At 35.9% G+C, this 19,901-nt stretch overlaps 2 protein-coding genes across 2 annotated transcripts; one reads left to right on the top strand and one right to left on the bottom strand.

The window, feature by feature from the left end:
• LOC109235452 (peptidyl-prolyl cis-trans isomerase FKBP20-2, chloroplastic) lies at positions 2,794–8,361 on the top strand. The gene is made up of 7 exons (XM_019401570.1): positions 2,794–2,952; positions 4,425–4,515; positions 4,576–4,796; positions 4,953–5,062; positions 5,871–5,979; positions 6,072–6,148; positions 7,944–8,361. Exons 1-7 carry the CDS (start codon positions 2,907–2,909, stop codon positions 8,064–8,066), a joined length of 777 nt encoding a protein of 258 aa, XP_019257115.1. The 5' UTR covers positions 2,794–2,906; the 3' UTR covers positions 8,067–8,361.
• On the bottom strand, positions 9,335–19,483 carry LOC109235451 (cationic amino acid transporter 9, chloroplastic). The gene is made up of 8 exons (XM_019401569.1): positions 19,188–19,483; positions 17,269–17,678; positions 15,096–15,272; positions 14,750–14,974; positions 14,487–14,663; positions 13,273–13,509; positions 9,944–10,033; positions 9,335–9,834 (listed from the first exon to the last, which is right to left on the bottom strand). Exons 1-8 carry the CDS (start codon positions 19,438–19,440, stop codon positions 9,688–9,690), a joined length of 1,716 nt encoding a protein of 571 aa, XP_019257114.1. The 5' UTR covers positions 19,441–19,483; the 3' UTR covers positions 9,335–9,687.

The following is a 19,901-nucleotide window of genomic DNA, read 5'->3' as shown; positions in this document are numbered from 1 at the left end:
GCATTCCGCGTTCATGTATTGTTTCAGGAAAGGTGTAGTGACTGATGTCATAGCTTAAACTCGTGACATAGAGACGATTTTCTTGTTGTTCCAAAGCTCGTCTTCAGTTGAAGTACAAAATAACTTGATAAATTATGTCGATTCCTGCAGAGCTGGCTAGCTGGTTTGATATCCTTTATACATAGAGGCGATTTAGTGCTTTCACTGAATCGAAATTGTGTAAGAAAATTATGTTGTTCAAATTGATTTGATACAATCTGGGTATCAAAATGCTTCTCTGCCCCTTTTTACCCCCTTATATTCAATTCACGCCTTCAATTTAGAACTTCAATTTATTTGATTTGGGTATCTCTACGTTCACAATTCCTTTATGATAATGCATACAAATGGATTTCAAATATTAAGTTTGAATCCAATCTCTTCTCCTCCCTCTTATACCATTTTGTACCCGTTGAAAACTTGGAATAGGTAAAAAAATTTAGAACTTCAATTTAGTGAACGTGGGTATCTCTACATTCACTATCTCTTTAATGTAGGAAAAATATTCGAATTTGTATCTAGCGGTGGCAATTTGATCCCAAACCCATCCAACCCGCCCACAGATTAATGTGTTGGGCTATAAACATTTTAGTTTATGGGTCTATTTGAGCTGAGCCCAAGTTAACCCATTATATTTTATAGCCCATTTTAACCCATTAAGCAACCCAAATACAACCCATGAAACTCACCCCAACTTATCTAGAAATTTACTTAGTTACTCCAATTTTACTTTTTTTTTTTTTTTGTATTTTCAATTTTCTGTTTTCCACCCCCCCTACCCCTCCCTCCCCTCCCGAGCGCTCAAACCCCTTCGAAAATTTTTTATTTACTTTTTTTTTTTTTGTATTTTTAATTTTCTATTTTCTGTTTTTTCGTTTTTCTGCACCACCCAACCCCACCCGCAAAATATTTTTCAACTTACACATTTTAAGGTAAAAGGCTTTTTTATGCAAGATGAGCATGGTTCTAAAACATGGATCAAGTTGGGTGGGGTGGGCTATGACCCATTGTTTCGTCCATCTTGACCCAGCCCATCTTAGCTCAAGTACAATTTGGTTGGGTTGGGCAATGACCCATTTATTGACCTAACCCATCTTGACCCGCCCAAATTCAGCCCAACCTGCCCATTTGCCACCCTATTTGTATCTGTTTTATTTAGAATTGTTTACACTTACCGTCGATTAAACTATTATCTATTCACGTTAGGAAAATGTTTTCATATTTGCCTTTGCTATTAAAGGTGATCTAGTAAGAAATACCATGTGTCCAAATTCTTGAGAAAATGGGTCAAAATTTACTCCTTAATATTTTAAAACGGTTTATAAGCTTGAAGTTCTATTAAGGGTCAAAGGGCAAAAAATAGGGAAATTACCAGCTATGTCCATTTATAAGTAGCTCATTACAAAATTGGTCAATTGATAAAATATTACTAATATTAGCCAAATTAGCCAATTAGCTATAATATTGAGCTATGGCTGACGCTGCTCTCTTAATGGCTATCACATTATTTCTGTAAACCATTTTGCTCCTATTATTTTCGCATAAAAATTTACCCACAATCTTTATGCTCTGCCCCATAACAATATTCTTCCAAATTTCCTCTACTTCTTCCTTTGCATTTCTCTATTTCCTCCTAAAAATTTCTGTTGCATCTAATCTTTGAATTTTCCATCCATTAACATTTATCAATCTCTTTATTTTTTCTAGTAGTTTACTAGCTAGTATACAGTTATAGATCTTCACTTCATTAATAGCTTCCTTTAGTAGCCTCTCGCGCGTCTCCACGTCTACTGAGTTTGATAATTCAGCTCGAAAATAACTATCAAATTCTGGTACGCCAATTGCTTTGTTTTGAGTGGGGGCTATTAGAATAGATTGGGCATAACTTAAGGAGCTTGAGTCTCAGTTTTGGGATGATTTGGTGAAGTTTTGAGGTGATTTGAATTTAAATTTCGAAGTAAAAGCTGAACATGAAAAAAATGATATGTGTATCAAACTGTGTATCATTTGTGTATCACACATGTATCATATTTGTATCAATTGTGTTTCACATGTATATCCATGTATACCTGTGTGTGAGATACATGCGTGATACATGTGTCGCAGAAGACTTTTTTGAACTCGATTTAATCACGAATTTTGATGCAAAACCATTCCAAATCACCTCCAATCTTCCTCAAATTTTGTATATTGACTTATCTATATATTTTCAATGAATTTCAACTATACCCATTGAAAAAGTTCTTTTTTTGTTTAGATTTTTGGAATATTGTATAGATTTTTGTATTTCATCATATTATTTGTGCCCCGTCCATGAAATTTCCTTTCCGTCTTATATCTAATGTTGCTAATCACGCTTAAAAATATGGAAGGTGATTTTTGCATGTGATTCTTTGAGAGAAAGAACCCTATTATTTGGTTTTTCAATTTTTGTTGGCTAGTTTTGGTAAGTCTATGACTAATGGCTAGAGGTTGGTAAGTTGAGATTTATTTGGGATATTTATGTAAGTTTCCCAAAAAATGATACCTTTTCACAACCATGGAGATAATATTAACTCAAAAATTTATGCTCAATTTTCATATAGAGTATATATGACAAATTTGACCATTTTCCCTACATTTAAAAGTTAAAACTATGTTCTAGCAAGTGTTGTCGAATGAGAAAGGCCAAGGGGGAGGCAAAACGACAGAAAAATAAAAAATAGTAGCACAATGATAACATCAAAGATATCATAAGGGTCTTATTGTTAATATCCAGCACATCCAAAGTGAAGATAAAGTGGCAGCGTAAGCATTTGTTTTTGTTTCCCAAATAAACTGCAAAAACAGCCATTTTTGCCAAAGAAGCAGTTGAAGTGACAAAGGCCATGGTGCTGAATTCTTCGTTTCTCCTCTCCAAGATTTCTTTTCCATGTAATTCCTCTCTTCCTCAGAGTAACACTTCCACACTATTTCTGTTATGAATACTGCTTCTTAGTATAGAAACGAGAAATTAGAAATTATGGATTTTCTTGGCTGTGGTTGAGGGAAATGTTCAATTTGGCTTCTTAACCTCACTGGGTATTTACACCAAACCAATAGAAACATGACATAGTATTTGCATATAGAGTTCTGCTACTTAATCATGGTTTTAACGCATGTTTTTACTTCATCAAATTACTTTTGACCATGCTAAGTTTAATTGGTTTGGGTTAATATTTACCATAATACTCCCTCCATCCCAATCTGTGTATGTTATTTGACTAGACATGGAGTTTAAGAAAGAAAGGGTAAAATGAGAATTTTAAAATTAATTGTTTAGGAAATATGATAATCTTTTTGGACAGATTAAAAAGGAAAATATGCTACACAAAATCATCTGACAATGCTTTATCCTGCTTCTGGCTACTGCTTCTTAGCATATAAACAAGAAATTAGAAACTATGATTTTTTTTAAATGTTTTTTCAGTTTCTTGGTTCTGAATGCTTTGGCTATTTATTTTTTAATAACTTTCTTGTCTATGGTATGAGAAAAAAATTGGTTCAATTTGTCCTCTAACAATCTCTTTCTTTGTTCTTTTCCAATTTGGAAAATCTTTGCTTGAACTTGCGGGTTTATTGAGTTGTGTTCTGTTTTCTCTTACTTTTTTTCCCCATTCTAAAGAGAAATTTAGAGGTGATATACATGGCATGGTCACTTTGATAGCTCTGCTGTGAAGAATAATGTGAATGAATGCCTTTTTCTTCTTAAATGCAATATTAGCCCCAGTAATTTGTTGAACTTAATTACATGTGTTCTAGTAGAGCATAACGGAAAAGCCTTCCATGTCAATAATATCTTTGCTCGCGCCAATTATACATCGCAAGAGACTCAATGACTGCATCTTTTGATGCAGTGCTAGTACATTTATGACTTCTTAATTGGCTTGCAAGAACTACTACGTCTCACTGCCAAGCTACCTGGGGTCGGCTACATGAATTAAATCCAGTTTGATCCATTTCATTCCAATGTTATGTGTTCCAATTTTGGGAGGATTCATCATAAACTAACTAGTTTTGTGGTACCGGTTTAACGTATAATCCTCCTTATCCGGGTTTTGGACTGGCAATGTGAGCTCATGTAGGATTCTAAACTCACAAAGGGAACAATTTGTTCGAGGCATTAGAAAAATTTATCGTCATGTTGCTGTGAAAAACTTCCATCCTTAATTATTGATAGTGCTATGGAGAAATGAGAAAAGAATAGGGAAATAACAGGATTACCGAAATTATTGATTTTCCTGTGTAGTTTGCCATTAGATACAATGTAGGTTGTAGATCCTTTAAGCAACATTTGACAGCCTTTGCGTTATGGTTTGTCATACATAAATCCCTTTATTAAACAACTTGGTTTATTCTCAATTCAGATACTCTTTCAGCTTGTCACACAACTCAAGCTTTTCACAGACAGAAATCCACGTTCCAATGCTGCTCAGCTGTCACATTACAAGATAAAAGGTAACTTAACTTTTAACCAAAATGTCAATCTTTTGTAGCTGAAATAGAAAATATTTTCAGGGTTAGGGAACAGAAAGTAAATATATTGCACTATGAGGACAATATGAAGCGCAGATCTCTCTTGTTTTTTCTGATTACATCCGGCATATCTCCCGCTTTCCCAGCTTCTGGGAAAACAAAGAGCAAAAACCCGTATGATGAAAGACGCTTACTAGAGCAAAACAAACGCATCCAAAGAGAAAATAATGCCCCTGAAGAGTTCCCCAGTTTCATCAGAGAAGGTTTGTTTGTCCACCCATGAGACACCGTGTGAGTGGAAATGACCATGTTGTTCATTACCCTAGTTTTTAAGACATCAATAGTTTGACTTACCATTTCCTTATTTTGATACCATGGTACATTATAATGTGAATGTGATTCTTTGAATCCTTTTTCAGGTTTTGAAGTTAAAGTAGTAACGTCTGATAACTACGTAAAGCGTGACTCAGGTCTTATATTGTGGGATATTGCTGTTGGTGAAGGTGATTGCCCAAAGGATGGCCAACAGGTTTTCTTTCATTCTTTGTTACTGAAAAGCTGTGATCTGCTTTTATTAGAATGTCATTAATTTTAAATACATCCATGAATCATTGGGAAACAAGTATATAATGGTACCGGAGTTCGTCTTTTATGTTCATACATTGCTCTAGCGGAGTCTTGGAACCGATATGGTACATTCACAATAAACAAAGCAAGACGAAATGCATTTAATTTCCTTTTCCTATCCTTCCTTTTTGTATATTCCTTATAATTAATTTGTATGTTACTGCATTCAAGAGTTTCATTTGGTCTTCTAGAAACTATCACTGCACAGGCGATGGTGTCTTGGCTTTTACTATTATAGTTTGTAATAAGGTGATTCTTGGGTGTCTATATTATGGGAATAATGCTGAATTACAAGAAACCAAAACTGGATGCTCTGCCAGTCTCTGAAGGAATTAATGTATCACAATCGTTTTGAATTCTATTTTCCTTCACAGAGATGTGACCGTTTTAAGTATTATGCAGTTATTCTGACATATGCACGGTTGATAAACACAAAAGAGCTGACTCGGGCTCATTAAACTATTGCTAAGCTTGGTTGGGCTTGGTTCGACTGGACACCTAGGCCTAGTAATGATCCTTTTCATATTTCACTTAATTTACAAACAATAAAAGACAAATGGGATTCTATTATCTTAATAGATATTCCAATTACAAATTAAAAGGGAACAAAGAAAGGTTTACTAGCATTAAAATGATAACGGACTGCTTATTGCTGATTCTTTGAATTGCCTGATTCATTATCACCAATATTCTTTTTACTCCGTTGGCAGGTGACTTTCCACTATATTGGTTATAACGAGTCTGGACGTCGTATAGACAGTACATACCTTCAAAATGCTCCTGCAAAGATTCGGATGGGCACTAACGCATTGGTCCCAGGTGATCTAAGCAAACACACAATGTCATAACCTTTTTTAACTCTTCAGATATGAGAAAATTTTGCAGTAATATGAAGAAAAGGATGAATGCAGGTTTTGAGGAAGGAATTAGAGACATGAGACCTGGCGGGAGGAGGAGGATTATCATACCTCCAGAACTAGGACCACCGGTAAGTGTCCTTAAATCTGCTCCTCAATTGAATGCTTTTATAATTAGTATCATTTAAAGCTGTTATGGAATAAAACTAAGCATTTAGACGTGCATGCATTGTGTTGCGTTCTTCCGATATTATTTATTTGATAAGAATCTATTTCTGATACTGCTAACTAACAGAAGCCAAGGAAGCTCTTAATAGTTCTTTTGCTCGCGTTTGTAATTGCTTTCGTCTCCCTCAGCAATTTACATAGTGTGATTTAAGTTGGAGTACTCCTTACTCAGAGAACCTATATATATACGTTTTGCCACTTTAAGAATAAGTTCCTTGTAAACTTGGAGTTATTAGGAACTCAAAACTACCAACAGAAACCTTTTTTTTTTATCGGTAACTACCAACACACACCTAGATGTTGAGTAACTGACTTTGGCGGTATAATCAAGTGGTTTAACAGGATTCAGTTACACATTAATTTTGAAAATTATTGGTAATCCTTGTGATTCTATGAATATATTATACGATGTTGAGTAACTGACTTTGGCGGTATAATACATCCTAATAAAGTATCTATATCTTTGTATATTATGAAGAACAAATTGCAGTTTTGGTTCCTGGTTTATAGATGTCGTGCTTGATTTGTCTTACTTTTTGAATTGTGCGCATAATATGCAATTCTTAAAGCAACATAAATAAGTTGAACCTCTTTCTACATTGTTATTTTGGTTGAGAAAACATCAGTTGCCATGCAGATGACCCATTTAGAAGGAATATAGAAATTTTGAATTGCATGTTCTAAAAACTAAGTGTTGAGTTATATTTTGTAGATTTCATGAGTTCTAATTGGCTGCACTTCACATTAGTATACACCAGCAAGTGCTTATAAGCAATTGACACACTTCTTTGATCAGTTAAGCAGCGGGTGCACTTAAAAATGCGAAACGTGTCATTAGTTTTTGCCGCTCCAACTTATGTTTATACCATTTTGTCGTAGCAAAAAAGTTTTACGAAGAAGAAAGGAACTTCTTTTGGTTCTTGAGTATTTAACTTTTTTACAGATAATTAAAGATTGAGTTACATCTAGATACCAAATATAAAAGGAAAAGAATTCTACCTTAAATATTTTCTGAAACAAAAGGCAACTTAATCTTTTTAATAATATTATGAGAACTTAAATCAGTATGCATATTGAAATTGTGCGGATTTGGCACCAATTGATCGGGTTTGTTCCTTCCCTGATGGGTGAATAAATGAAAGTATTGCTTGAGCTTTAAGGGCACATATTGCTTTTCCATCCAAAAGTAATGGTGTTAAGTTCTCCTCATTACTTACTTTAAAAGTTGGATATTAGGTGCATAGTTCAGGAAAGTATGACGAGAGATGCACGACTTTTATAACTAGGCACAAAATACTACATTTGTTCTTGCAAGATATGTATTAGAATGCTCTCGTAGCTTTTGCAACTCCCATGACTTGAGAATAATAAAGGTTAACACCTTCAACAATTGAGAAACGTTTCGGTAGTGAGCGCTTTACCCTCTTAGTAAGACAACTTGGTACGGATCTGGATTAGTTGGGTCTGTGAGTTTTGGACACTGGATGGTTAAGTTGGAAAAAAAAAATCTTGAAAATCACGTTTGGAGCCACTTTTACACTATTGTATTTCTCAAAGTAGGGTGTAATTTAGTAGTCTATTGCAGATATTGATTATAGCTCCAAGTAATATATAGCCTTTGATATTACACTGTCTGGAAGTTAGAACTTGCAGAAGTAGAATGTATCTTGATATTTTAGAATTATTCATGTTTCACAGGTTGGGCCTTCAACGTTTTTTAGCTCAAAACAGTTTGAAGTTTTTGATGTGGAATTGCTAAGCATTCAAGACTGCAAACGGAGGACAATAGCAGGCTTCTACTCTGATGTTGTCTGCAATTAAACAATAAGCCCCTTCTGTGAATATTTTAGTCACATCTTGCATCATTATTATCAGAAGAAGAGACTTGTTTTTTTAAATATATTTTTCCCTTTTCATTCTTTTACGGCAAATAGAGAAATGGAGGAAAGAAAAGACTAGTGTAGAGATCACAAGGTATTTCTGAATCAGTAACTTTTTCACTGAAATTAACAGGAGACTATCCTACTGTATGGATTAAAAGGTTCATGTTTGCTGAGAGATCTTGTATTTGTTGTATCTATAAAGCAAAACGAGAGGCAAGAATGGGCCTATAGAACTACTTGTGCTTATCTTTCTCTAGTATGCATCGGTAACTGAATGAACTCCTTGGATCGTCGAAAATTTAGGAGGAAACAACGGTGAGGTGAAACTTTTTAGAACACAACGAAGCACTATGTTTATCCTAGCTACTATTTGATAGGTCAGAATGGTTTGTGTCTAGTCAAACTATATCACATAAACGGTTCGTGTCTAGTCAAACTACATCACATAAAATGCGACGGAGGAAGTGATAAACAATTCTCAGACTACATGCACGTGAATATGAGTGTTTGCTTCCCTACCGTTTTTCGCCCGAAATGCTCTTTTCTTATTTTGGAGGTTAAGTTATTGTTATCAATAAACCATCAACTCTTTTGGCATCTCCGTCGATCGTCCAGTAATCTCTTCTTTCTCAAAAGGAAGTATAATAGAACATGTCCTACTTTAAATTCGATCAATAAAAGAAAAACCAATGCAATTGATGGCAAATTACCCGCCCAAGTGGAAAGAAGCATATACTACTATACCAAACGAGATTTGAAACCAAAGCCAGAAATTCTTATCACCTTGCTGGCAAACACTCTAGTGCACCTAGAGAAAGAGCTTACTGATCTGAAGGAAATTAGACAGCGTTCCTACCAAAGTAAATAAACTAAACCTGCAGATTAGGTGCTAACTGAAACTCAAGGACTTCAAGGGTCCACAACTCCGTAGATCCATATTATACTATCAACTTGCTCAGACAGGGATGGTGTCAATGTCAGCATTTGATTGAACCATGAGTTCGGCGAGAAAATATTCATGACTGACCACACTAATAATCCAAGGAACAAGAAATACACAAAGGTTAAGAGGTGAGGATTTACACTAACGGCAATATCAGTAAATTAATCTCTAACCATGGTCCTTAGTCTGAAATTAATCCAGAAAACTGTTGCTGTAATCTAGAATGCAACACATAAACCAGAAACAATTTAAGGAAGAAACTATAAAGTCGCAATTGTCCATGGCAATAAGATCGCATGTGGTTTTTTTAATCAGTAAACAATACAAGTTTCATTGAAATCCAGAAGGAAGATGGTGCTGTACAATTACAGTGTATTTATTCAAAAGCAGCACCAAGCTTTCCGACAGCACTAAGCTCAAGTGTAGTTCTTAATCAATAGATTACAAATAAATTTACATATATACACACACATGGAACAACAACATTTGACGAATGCAATTTTATGTGGCTTGAATGGGAAATGAGAGCTCCTCCAATTCTTGAGGATATTGCGTCAAGATTCTTACAGTTGATAATATTGTAATCAAGGTTGATTGAAAACCATTAGAAGCTTAATCACGGAGCTTCTTCTGCAGGTGCCCTATGGTAAATAATTGATGTTTTCGAACTTAGAGGATTGGCATGATATTGTCCATAACCCGCATAAATTCCAACTGTAACTATGCTGAGAATAACAAATCTCACCCATGCTTCATAATGCAACTGCAGAAAAGGAAATGGAAAAATGAGCTCGGATTCCAATGTTTTAGTTTATCGCATCTGACATATTTGAACTATGTTTACGGTAATGGATGAAGCTTTGTGAGCAAACCTGGGCAAAGAGAAAAATATTGATGAAGATGCAAACAATAGGCACAATGGGCACTCCTGGGCAAGAAAATCCAGGTGTATCAGTATAAACCTGTGAAGAACAAAGGAGAACCTGAAATTTAGAAAACAATGCTATACACCATTGCGGCAAAATATAACCTGAAATTAGGAAAACAATGCTAAATAGGTAAAACATTCTTTTGGTAATATGCCGTAGAATGATGTATGTATGAGTTTTGCAATGTTGTCTTAATTTTGGGTCCTAAAATGGATAAAACCCTCGCCAATGTTGTTGTCTTAAGATAAGATTAGGAATGAAGTTATCCTGGATAAGGTAGGAGTGGCTCCTATAGAGGGTAAGATGCGGGAATCGAGGCTGAGGAGGTTCGGGCATGTGAAGAGGAGAGGCATAGAGGCCCCCAGTTAGAAGGTGTGAGAGGTTGACCATTGCGGGTCTGAGGAAAGACAGAGGTAGGCCAAAGAAGTACTCGGAGAAGTGATTAGGCAGGATATGACCTTACTTCAGCTTACTGAGGACATGACCCTCAATATGAAGGTGCGGAAGTCAAGAATTAAGGTTCAAGGTTAACAGGTAGTCAAGAGCTTTTCCTAGTCTTACCAGTAATGTTAGTACTATTCTTGTATTTTCTTATTTTTAGATCTTTATTTCTATCTGTTGTGTTGTTTGCTACAGTTTCTTATTACACCTTTTCTTAGGTAATATGTCCTCGCATGATGAATATATGAGTTTAGCAATGTTGTCTTAACTTTGGCCCCTGAAATGGATAAAACCCTCAATGGGATAAACCCTTGACTTGTCCTAAGATAATTCATAAGATTAGGAATGAAGTTATTCGGGATAAGGTGGGAGTGACTCCTTTAGAGGATAAGATGCAGGAAATGAGGTTGAGGTAGTTCGAGCATGTGAAGAGGAGAGACACAGAGGCCCCAATTAGGAGGTATGAAAGGTTGACCATGGCAGATCTGAGGAAAAGTAGAGGTAGACCAAAGAAGTATATGGGAGAGGTGATTAGGCAGGATATGACAATGCTTCAGCTTATCGAGGACATGACCCTCGATAGGAAGTTGTGAAGGTCGAGAATTAGGATTCAAGGTTGACAGGTAGTCGAGAGTTTCTCCTAGTCTTTTCAGTAGTATTAGTACTATTCTTGTATTTCTTATTCTTAAATCTCTGCTGTGTTGTTCGCTCCTGTTATCTTATCACCTTGATTTTTTTTTGGGGTAATATGTCCTCGAATGACGTATGTATGAGTTTGGCAATGTTGTCTTTAACTTTAGGCCCTAAAATGGATAAAACCCTCGATAGGATAAAACCCTTGACAATGTTGTTACCTTAAGATAAAATTAGGAATGAAGTTATTCGGGATAAGGTTGGAGTGACTCCTATGATGCAGGAATCGAGGCTGAGGTGGTTCGGGCATGTGAAGAGGAGAGACACAGAGGCCCCAATTAGGAGGTGTTAAAGGTTGACAATGGCATGAGTAAAAATAAAGGTAGGCCAAAGAAGTATTGGGAAGAGGTGATTAGGCAGGATATTTCATTGCTTCAGCTTACCAAGGACATGACACTCGATAGAAAGGTGTGGAGGTCGAGAATTAGGATTCAAGGTTGACAGATAGTCGAGAGTTTCTCCTAATCTTACCATTAGTATTAGTACTATTCTTGTATTTTCTTATTCTTAAATCTTTATTTCTATCTGTTGTGTTGTTCGCTCCTGTTATCTTATTACCCTTTTTTTTTTTGGTAATATGTCCTCAAATGATGTATGTATGAGTTTGGTAATGTTGTCTTTAACTTTGGGCCCTAAAATGGATAAAACCCTCGATAAGATAAAACCCTTGACAATGTTGTTTATTAAGATAAAATTAGGAATGAAGTTATTCGGGATAAGGTGGGAGTAGCTCCTACGGAGGATAAGATGCGGGAATCGATGTTGGGGCGGTTCGGGCATGTGGAGCAGAGGCATAGAGGCCCCGATTAGGAGGTGTGAGGGGTTAACCATGGCGGATCTGAAGAAGGGTAAAGGTAAGCCAAAGAAGTACTGGGAAGAGGTGATTAGGCAAGTATTGCATTGCTTCAGCTTACCGAGGACATGACCCTCGATAGGAAGGTGTAGAGGTCGAGAATTAGGTTTCAAGGTTGACAGGTAGTCGAGAGTTTCTCCTAGTCTTACCAGTAGTATTAGTAACATTCTTTTTTTTTTTAAAAAAAAAACAAGGTAATAAGATACCATGTTGTTGTTATTGTCTGTTGCTTGTTTTTCACTATCCCTTAAGCCGAGGGTCTGTCGGAAATAGCCTCTCTACCTTCACAAGGTAGGGGTAAGGTCTGCGTACAGATTACTCTCCCCAAACCCCACTTATGGGATTACACGGGGTTTGTTGTTGTTGTTGTAAATGGATAAAACCCTGGGACCTAGGTCCTTTTTTAGAAGTTTCTGATGTATACAAAGCATTTAACACTCCCATTTCTGAGAAAGCTCAATCGCATACATTTCCTTCCAATTCTGTTCCGGGAATTTCTAAGATTACAATTTGGTGAGATAGCTTGTTCTAATGTAAGCTTTGACACCCCGGAGGAAGAGTTGATGCATTTCCTTAAACAAACTAAATTTCAGAAATACTAGAATAACTTAAGCATCAAAAACATACAAATACTAGGCAGACAAGACAGTAACTGTGAAAAATTGGCTATGAAACTACAAACTTTTCTGCTCATTCAAAAATTCACAGATTTAAGATCATTCTTGGGTAATCTAAAGTGCTCTGCCAACCAGATTGAAAAGAGTAGTTTAAACTAATTTCTTCAAAAGGTCAAATTCCTCTCCCACCAACATATTGTGGGTACGGAGGACACACGTGTATTTAATGATCAAAAGCTATGTTGCGCGGACTCTCCAAAACAGCTGCCGCACCCGTATCGGATCCTACAAAAATACACTATTTTTGGAGGATCCGACACGCACCCATCGATATTTTCGGGAGTCCGAGCAACATAGATCAAAAGTCAGCAGTTGAACATTCCTGGTCCAATGGTGAAAAAAGGTTTTGCTGCTTAATTTTTTTTTTTTTTTATTTTTTTTTTTTGGAACTGTTCAAGTTTTGAAAAAACTTTTCATGGCCATTTTTTAAGGTAAGGATCGAATCCACAATATGTTATTTTTTTCATCCATTTAAAATTCATTGATGGTCCAAGTCAGGAAAAGCACATTCAGTTCTCTTGCTTCAAGGATATCCTGAATTACTGGTGCAAGTAAATGTCCTGATATAAAGTCTTAGGATTCTCGGTGCAAAAACTGAACCAACTTACTTGACGGAAATGAAGAGCGGCAGCTGCGCAGATCGCAATAACTGAAGCTATGATCAAGAATATAAATGAAGCTCCGAAACGGTAAAAGACTCCTGCAGCAAACCCACAACAAACAACTGTGATGAGGCATATGAGACCTTCTGCCCTGCTAGACATAGGCATGCCAAACACCTGACGCACAGTCTTATCCTTCCAGCGAAGAGTCACGACGCATGCTGAAACAACAGAATACCCTGTCTGAACAGACCACCATCCTCGTAAGTTACATGAAATCCTAAATTAACCAGATATATTTTATAGACATTCAAGAAGCAGCTCATGCTAACTATCTGTTAGTAGAACAATCTTTTATCTTCTAAATCAAGTATAAACTAAATATAATCACTCATCATGACACACCTAAAAGGAGAAAAAGTATCACTCATTATAAATAGAAAGTTTAATTGTTGCTTTTCTTTTTAGAAATGTAGAAAGTTTCCTTTTATTTTGCTGTCAATCTGAGAAGTTCGCTCTCCTTCTCACTCTATGCAAGCAGAGTTTTGAAAAGTGCTAGCTGCATCAGTTAAAGTGACTGATCGAGGTGACATGATGGTGCCAATCTTTTACAGACAACGTGAGTAAAGAGTGCACTTCATGGCTACTTATTCGTCGGTTTTTTACAGTTGACAGAGGAAAAACATAGCACTAAAATTTGGAAGTTGGATGAGCTCTCATTAGAAGAATTGACCCTGCCAACCAGGACTTCTTCTAAGCTGTCCCTTATCACACAAAGAGAAGGTTTCTTCTAAACTGTATGAGTGCTTTTATTTTTGTAACTGATTCACACGAGTTCTAAAACCTAAGACATGGGCTGAGTTAGCATTGCTATTACATTGACGAGGATTTCCTATTTGTTCATATGTGTAATGTTACTTTTTGGTATTTTTTTAATGATGTGCCCACCTTCTTGCTTCTTGGTTAAAGCCCAAGGACCCTTGATGCTTTTTTGCGCTTTTGCTTTCTCTTTTTTATAACATATGAAGATGAAGTATTCATTTATCACAGCACCCTCTCGCACACAGTGCTTTTTGAAAACACTGAGTGCAAGAGTGCTAAAACATCTTTTGGACATTATTCTCTTGCTAAGTATAAACTTACTAACCATAAAAATGATTTATCCACCTCACGACATATAGCTATTATAAAACATAAGAGGTGAAAGAAAAAGAACATACCAGGGTTCCTACTGAGAGAATGTGTGAGAGAATATGCACATTAAAAAGTCCTGCCAACACACTGGCTACAATTCCAACCCATATTTGTGAATTAACAGGAGTGTGTCGCGTTTTATGTACTTCAGCAAACAATGATGGTAACAAACCGTCTCTTCCAAGGCCAAGATATAGTCGAGACTGCTCATTGGAAACAATTCATCTCTTATGAACCACTTAAGTAGCTACTTTAATGACATCAGTATCTTGATGTAAAAGCAATATACCTGTACATAAAGCCCAACCAGGAGAGTGGTAGTAAGTCCAGCAATAGCACCAATGCTGATAAATACAGACACGTATTGCAAGCCCTTAGACGTAAAAGCTTCAGCCAAAGGAGCATCTCCCCCAAGGGACTTGAATGGAAGCATCCCAGTGAGCACCAAGCAGACTCCAACATATAACGCAATACAAATAAGGAGGCTCCCGACTATGCCTAACGGCAAGTCTCTCTGATCACCAGATTCATCATCAAATATACACCCAAAAAAAAAGAAAAAAGAAGAAGAATAAAATCACTTAATACTTGTTAAAAGACAGTTGTGAAAAGGGCATCAGATCAATCAGTCTTACCTGTGGGCTCTTAGACTCTTCAGCAGAATTAGCAACTGCATCAAATCCAACATACGCAAAGAATACAACAGTTGCTCCCGTCAGTACAGATTTAAAACCATTAGGAGCAAATGGACTCCAATTTGAAACATCAACCTCAAAGGTTCCAACAATAATGACAAAAATAACAATGACTACCTGCAGTGAAATTGTCTTTCTGTCAGAGATCAGCCATGTCATTGACGTCAATCTTAAGAGAATGAATCATTCAACTATTTGCTTCACAAGCTTTTCAGAACAAAGGAGAATAATATAGTGACTATAGAACTTCTTATTAACAAAGTCTACACTACAGCCACACATGAATGGCCGGATAAATAACAAATGAAACATCACCTACTTCTTTTACCGCTCAATTAAAAAAAGAAACATCACCTACTTAAATCTATTACTAATAAAGTTCTGGGTTTTGGGAGACCTGACACTGATGTAGCTCATAAAATCGGGAATTGTTCTGTAGAAAAAAATGAGCTACTGCAGATTCTTTAGTTTTCTCTCCATATTCTCAGCTTAACTTTACCTTTATGTTTATAACGTTCTCGTTTTACTTCTCAAATTTAAGATTATGTTGGCATCTTTTTAGATAAAAAATTTATATCCTACCATTATCGCTACAGTTTGGTTTGATTTTTACTTGCATTTCTATTAGAGATTATCTTAATCGTACGAAGAGTTCTAACTTGTTAAAGTTATGCTAGAGTAGGACCATCGTGTACTTCTTAAATCAGACACGACCCGGTTTCTCTCTTTTCCCCTTTCTCATTTCCTGCCATTGCTCTTAAATTTCACTCTCCTCCCTTTCCTCATTTCTTCCTCCTACTTTCTCCTCATCATTTTCCTCATCTTGGTTTTGGTGCTACATCACAAAAAGAAAAAAGAAAAAACACGCACGGATGGACAACTGACAAGGAGGAACTACATGCATATTCTAATACTCAACAACAACAACAACCCTGTAAAATCCCACAAATGGGGTCTGGGGAGGGTAGTGTGTACACAGACCTTAACCCTACCCCGGAGGAGGAGAGAGGCATATTCTGATACTCATATTTGAAATTATTTATGTTCACTGACTTCAGAGAATACCAGGCACAACTAGTCCAATTATTCTAAATAACAACATTTGTCAAGAATAATCTTTTTGCAAAAAAAAAAAAAAAAAAAATGAAAAAGAAAAAGAAAAACTTTTTGCAAGATCAACTGCCTACTTGAACTATCAGATTCCCCAACCCCTCCCTTTCCAAAAATCATATTTTCATGTGGCCAATATGAGTCTACTACAGTTCTCTTCCAAATATAAACAGTTAATTGATTGCTACTCTATAACTCGACAAATTTGAAGTACGACTGAAACATCCGCTATGCTGATGTCATTTCCTCCTTTATGGCAAAAAATTATCTGATTACTGGAGAATTTAAATGTTTTTGATAAGGTAATAATTTTATCAATGTGAAAATACTCTTGTATATAAGCCGTCTACATAAAGGTTAGGACCTACACAAAAACGCGAACCTCTATAAATGACATCCAATCTTCTATACAGACACATATTTCATGGGTGCAGCAAAAGCTAACTAAGAATAAAAGGCTATTTCTTTTGATACAGATTCATTTCTTTTTTCTTTGAGATGGTAACATTATACAGAATCATTTTCTATCCCCTCAAAAGCTTTCCTATTCCTTTCTTTCCACAGGACCCACGTGATGGCTACAGAGGCAACATCCCTTGCCCTGTAATTTCCTTTTCTTCATCTAATGGCTAAACTGTGTGCGTCATTCAGTGAACCCGGCATCATCCCCTGCACTCTGACTAGTTAAAGACCCACCACAGGTGCATAGCGAACTTAGCTATGCAATAAGAGGTGATCCACAACTTTTTCGAAGCATCCATACATAAAGCACTAGTTATATGTAGTTATCCTCTTCCTCAGATTATGGGAGAACTTTAATGTCCTAAGTTAACTAATTTCATTACTAATGGTTGAACTTGCATTAGCAATGTTTATTCCAAGTTAAGGAGTTACACTTCAAAATTAGAAGGACCTTTACCCTAAAAGATATTCAATCACCAAGAAGGACAAGCTCCCCTATTATTCCAAATAACAAAGGACAAAGAGTAGATGACAAGATCACCTTAGTCACTGTCATCACTGAATTTAATATAGAAGATTCTCCAACACCTCGACATAGAACAATTGTCAGAAGCACTAAGAGAATTGGAGCTAATAAATTAAAAGAAAATGCTCCATATATTTCTTCACTGCCATGTCCAACCCAGCTTGGGATGTTGCTCTTGAGGAAGGGAATGAGCTCTAGTGCAGTAATAACATAGCTTGCTAAACTGCGAGCTATACTAGCTGCACCAATATGATAGTCAAGCATCAACTGAGAAAACACAAGGAAAGCAATAATCTCGTTGAAAGCTGTATAAGCATATAAGTATGCTCCCCCAACAACGGCTGGAAAGCGTGAAGCTAACTCAGCATAACAGAGAGCATTGAGCACACAAGATCCTCCTGCAATTATGAAGCTCACGGTAACTCCTGCATTAGCAGAAATCAAATCCTCATTAATGAAAACTAATAACATATGCATACTACGATGGAAAGGATATAAGCTATGTAGTTTGCTTCTCTTCTATCAAAGAAGCTTAATTTACAGCAATGGCTACTCAAACTAGATACTTTAGCCTTTACCTGCAACTTCTATGTGATAACTGAACTGTAAAACCTATTTTAGATTACACAAAAGAAATTGGGAAATAAAGGTACACAAATACACACACATGGATGAAGCTAAACTTCTCACTGAAGAGAACATGAAGTCAAAAGTTTGCAAAGTTATCACCACACATTTGGTATAGCAACTTATCACATAACCGCAAGAGCCTCAAGTATGATTATTTTTTGAAGTATGGAGTTTTTCTTCAATTAAAGTATAAAAAGGTAAAAAACAATTCATCTTTAACTGATCCAAAAAATTATATTAGAGGTCAATATCACCCAGGTACAGTATCTTTTACAGAGCAGTAATAATCTAACCATGGAATGACAACCTCTTTGAGATACAGGTAAACAATGGCCATGATGGCCCTTTTATATTGATACGCAAATACCTTAAGAAGAACCACCATTGGCTATTTACATTCTTGTTACTATTATTCATCAATTTAAGCAAATGATCGGAGGGTATTTAGGAAATTAATGGAAAGGACTTTTGGATCCTATAAACACTTTTTATAAAATTAGTGTTTAATACAGTGCCAAGAAAGGACCTTTAAAGAGTTCAATAACCAGGAGGGACTTTCAGATAGCTCTTAAGTGTACCTCTCTAGGAAAAACTTTTGTAAAACTAATTTTATAAGCATTTATTCTCATTGTCGAGGTGCGAGCAGGCTGGCTCAGACACCATCATTATCAATAAATAATGGACTTTAAGTTCTAACACTGACGGTGTAAAATATTTTACACAATCAGGTTAGTAGGTAATTACAGGTAATCTCTTGATTAACATAGTAATATGCTAAAAATGTTAATTAACCTGTGATTGTTAAAATTCACTGCTACTGCAAACAATTTTTTTATACTGTCAGTGCAAATAACTTAAATCCTAAATAATTTAGTTTCAAAGTGAATTTTTTGCTTCACAAGGTTCAAACTAAGTAAACTTCGACCAATATTTTTTTAAAGCAAACCTTTACTGTTTTGATAGAGAAAGATTGCAACTTACAGTTATGTCTCATGTAGCTTTCAAAATCAAATTTAACTTTACAATAAGAACTTATCTTGTTCAGTTTAGCTTCCAAAATCCAAAGTACTCCCTGTGTCTCATTTTATGTGATGCAGATTGGGCCGGAGTTAAAGCAAGAAATGTTTTTGAAACTTGTAGTCTAAAACAAGTCATGGACATTTGTGTTAGATGAGTCGTATTACAGAAATACATCAGCACAGACTACGAGAGTAAGTCAAAATTAAAGTGTCAAACATAATAAGGATGTAATAATGGGTTTTAATATTATGTAGCAATCAATTGGACGTTAATTGGAAGCTGACCTGGACCAGCATCGTGGGCGACGGTGCCGGTGACGACGAAGATTCCGGCACCAATAGAAGCACCAATTCCGAGGAGAAGAAGATCAAAGAGACTTAGACGGCGGACAAGACCTTCGCCGCCGGAGGCAGTACGTATTGTGGTGTCGGACGGCGGAGCTAGTGGTTTTGACCGGAGCGCCGATGACCAGAAGTGAGATAACCATGACGGTGATGACGAAGACGAAGAAGATTCAGAGCGTTGCCCAGCACTCATATTCAAAATTTCCTTTTCTGTCCTCGTTATTCCCGATACAAAAGCTTAATTTAGGAAGTTGATGCTAAAAAACAAATAAAAAAATAATTCAGCCACGTGATTCAGATGGAAGAAAGTAAAAAAGAATTACTTATCAGAAATCGTCTATTAATAAATTCTAAGAACGAGGCTGGTAGGATTATTTCTAAAAAGAATGATATATTTTTATATTAAATTAGTTTTTCGGTATAAGTGTTATATGTGTATATTAAGTCATAATACATAATTTAATAGAATAATATTAATATTATTAAAATAAACTTAAATAAATAATTATACATACAAGAATTAAAGTACAAGTTTATGTGAATGATCAATACATATAGTTGTATGATAACTTGTTTGTAGAAGTTAAATGATTGGATATCCTTTAAATCTATAAAAGTAAATAATCAAAGTTTAATTGGATACTAATTTTCTTT

This window comes from Nicotiana attenuata, chromosome 12, assembly GCF_001879085.1.
Source record: "Nicotiana attenuata strain UT chromosome 12, NIATTr2, whole genome shotgun sequence".
Taxonomy (NCBI): Eukaryota; Viridiplantae; Streptophyta; class Magnoliopsida; order Solanales; family Solanaceae; genus Nicotiana; species Nicotiana attenuata.
This window is presented reverse-complemented; position numbering and strand designations above follow the sequence as displayed.

Excerpts from the sequence above, each read along its gene's own strand:
- LOC109235452 (XM_019401570.1), top strand. The coding sequence starts at position 2,907 with ATGGTGCTGAATTCTTCGTTTCTCCTCTCCAAGATTTCTTTTCCAT. Across the intron at positions 2,953-4,424 it reads CTCCAAGATTTCTTTTCCAT|ATACTCTTTCAGCTTGTCAC; the intron begins GTAATTCCTCTC and ends TTCTCAATTCAG. Across the intron at positions 4,516-4,575 it reads GTCACATTACAAGATAAAAG|GGTTAGGGAACAGAAAGTAA; the intron begins GTAACTTAACTT and ends AAATATTTTCAG.
- LOC109235451 (XM_019401569.1), bottom strand. The coding sequence starts at position 19,440 with ATGAGTGCTGGGCAACGCTCTGAATCTTCTTCGTCTTCGTCATCACCG. Across the intron at positions 14,975-15,095 it reads AAGAGTCTAAGAGCCCACAG|AGAGACTTGCCGTTAGGCAT; the intron begins GTAAGACTGATT and ends TCTGGTGATCAG. Across the intron at positions 14,664-14,749 it reads TGGTTGGGCTTTATGTACAG|TCTCGACTATATCTTGGCCT; the intron begins GTATATTGCTTT and ends TCCAATGAGCAG.